The sequence below is a fragment of the Mycetomoellerius zeteki genome, unplaced genomic scaffold (assembly GCF_001594055.1).
Source record: "Mycetomoellerius zeteki isolate Tzet28-1 unplaced genomic scaffold, Tzet1.0 C4289914, whole genome shotgun sequence".
In the NCBI taxonomy this organism is placed as follows: domain Eukaryota; kingdom Metazoa; phylum Arthropoda; class Insecta; order Hymenoptera; family Formicidae; genus Mycetomoellerius; species Mycetomoellerius zeteki.
The window spans coordinates 1-581 of record NW_017255304.1 but is presented as its reverse complement, the minus strand read 5'-3'; the positions used below and the strand labels follow the sequence as shown (position 1 = coordinate 581).

The following is a 581-nucleotide window of genomic DNA, read 5'->3' as shown; positions in this document are numbered from 1 at the left end:
CTTCGCATCCTCCTTTTGTTTAAATAATTCTAATTTTCTTTCTTCATTGCTGAATTTAAACTTTTTCTTTGGAGGAGAATCTTTGATGTTTTTCCTTACGTCAATAGTATTTGAATCCTGATCTGATGAAATGATTTCGACTAAAGGCTTTTTTAGGTATTTCACAGATTTTGCACTTCGAAGTACTTCTGGCTCAATACTATCATCAGCTTGGCTAATTTCTGTTAACTCTTCTTCAAATGGGACTTCTTCTCGCGAATTACCTGATTTGTGGTTATTTTCCACAGCTTTCTTTTTTCGTTTCAAAACCGTTTTATAACGATTTTCAACCTGTAGTGGTGTTTTTAAAACATTACAATTTTGTTGCAATTTTTTTGAAATCTCTGCCCACATTGTCTTCTTCGATTTAAATTTTTTCATTGGGCCTATTTGAGAAAGGTATAACTTATATTTGTCTAGCATAAATACAGTTGCCGAATCAGTCCAAGAATCTGAAAAATAATTGCACATATTATTTGAGAAATACAAATTATGAATTTTAACGAAATAAGTTGTATTTGCTTCGTTCTAGTATTAGCTGT

At 31.2% G+C, this 581-nt stretch overlaps 1 protein-coding gene across 1 annotated transcript; it reads right to left on the bottom strand.

Moving 5' to 3' along the window:
- Window positions 1-61: 61 nt before the first annotated feature.
- On the bottom strand, window positions 62-572 carry LOC108731508 (uncharacterized; the record flags this gene model as incomplete). Its single annotated transcript, XM_018461885.1, has 1 exon — window positions 62-572. A coding segment is annotated over exon 1 (449 nt), but the record flags the coding sequence as incomplete, so codon positions are not given.
- Between the last annotated feature and the right edge of the window lie 9 nt (window positions 573-581).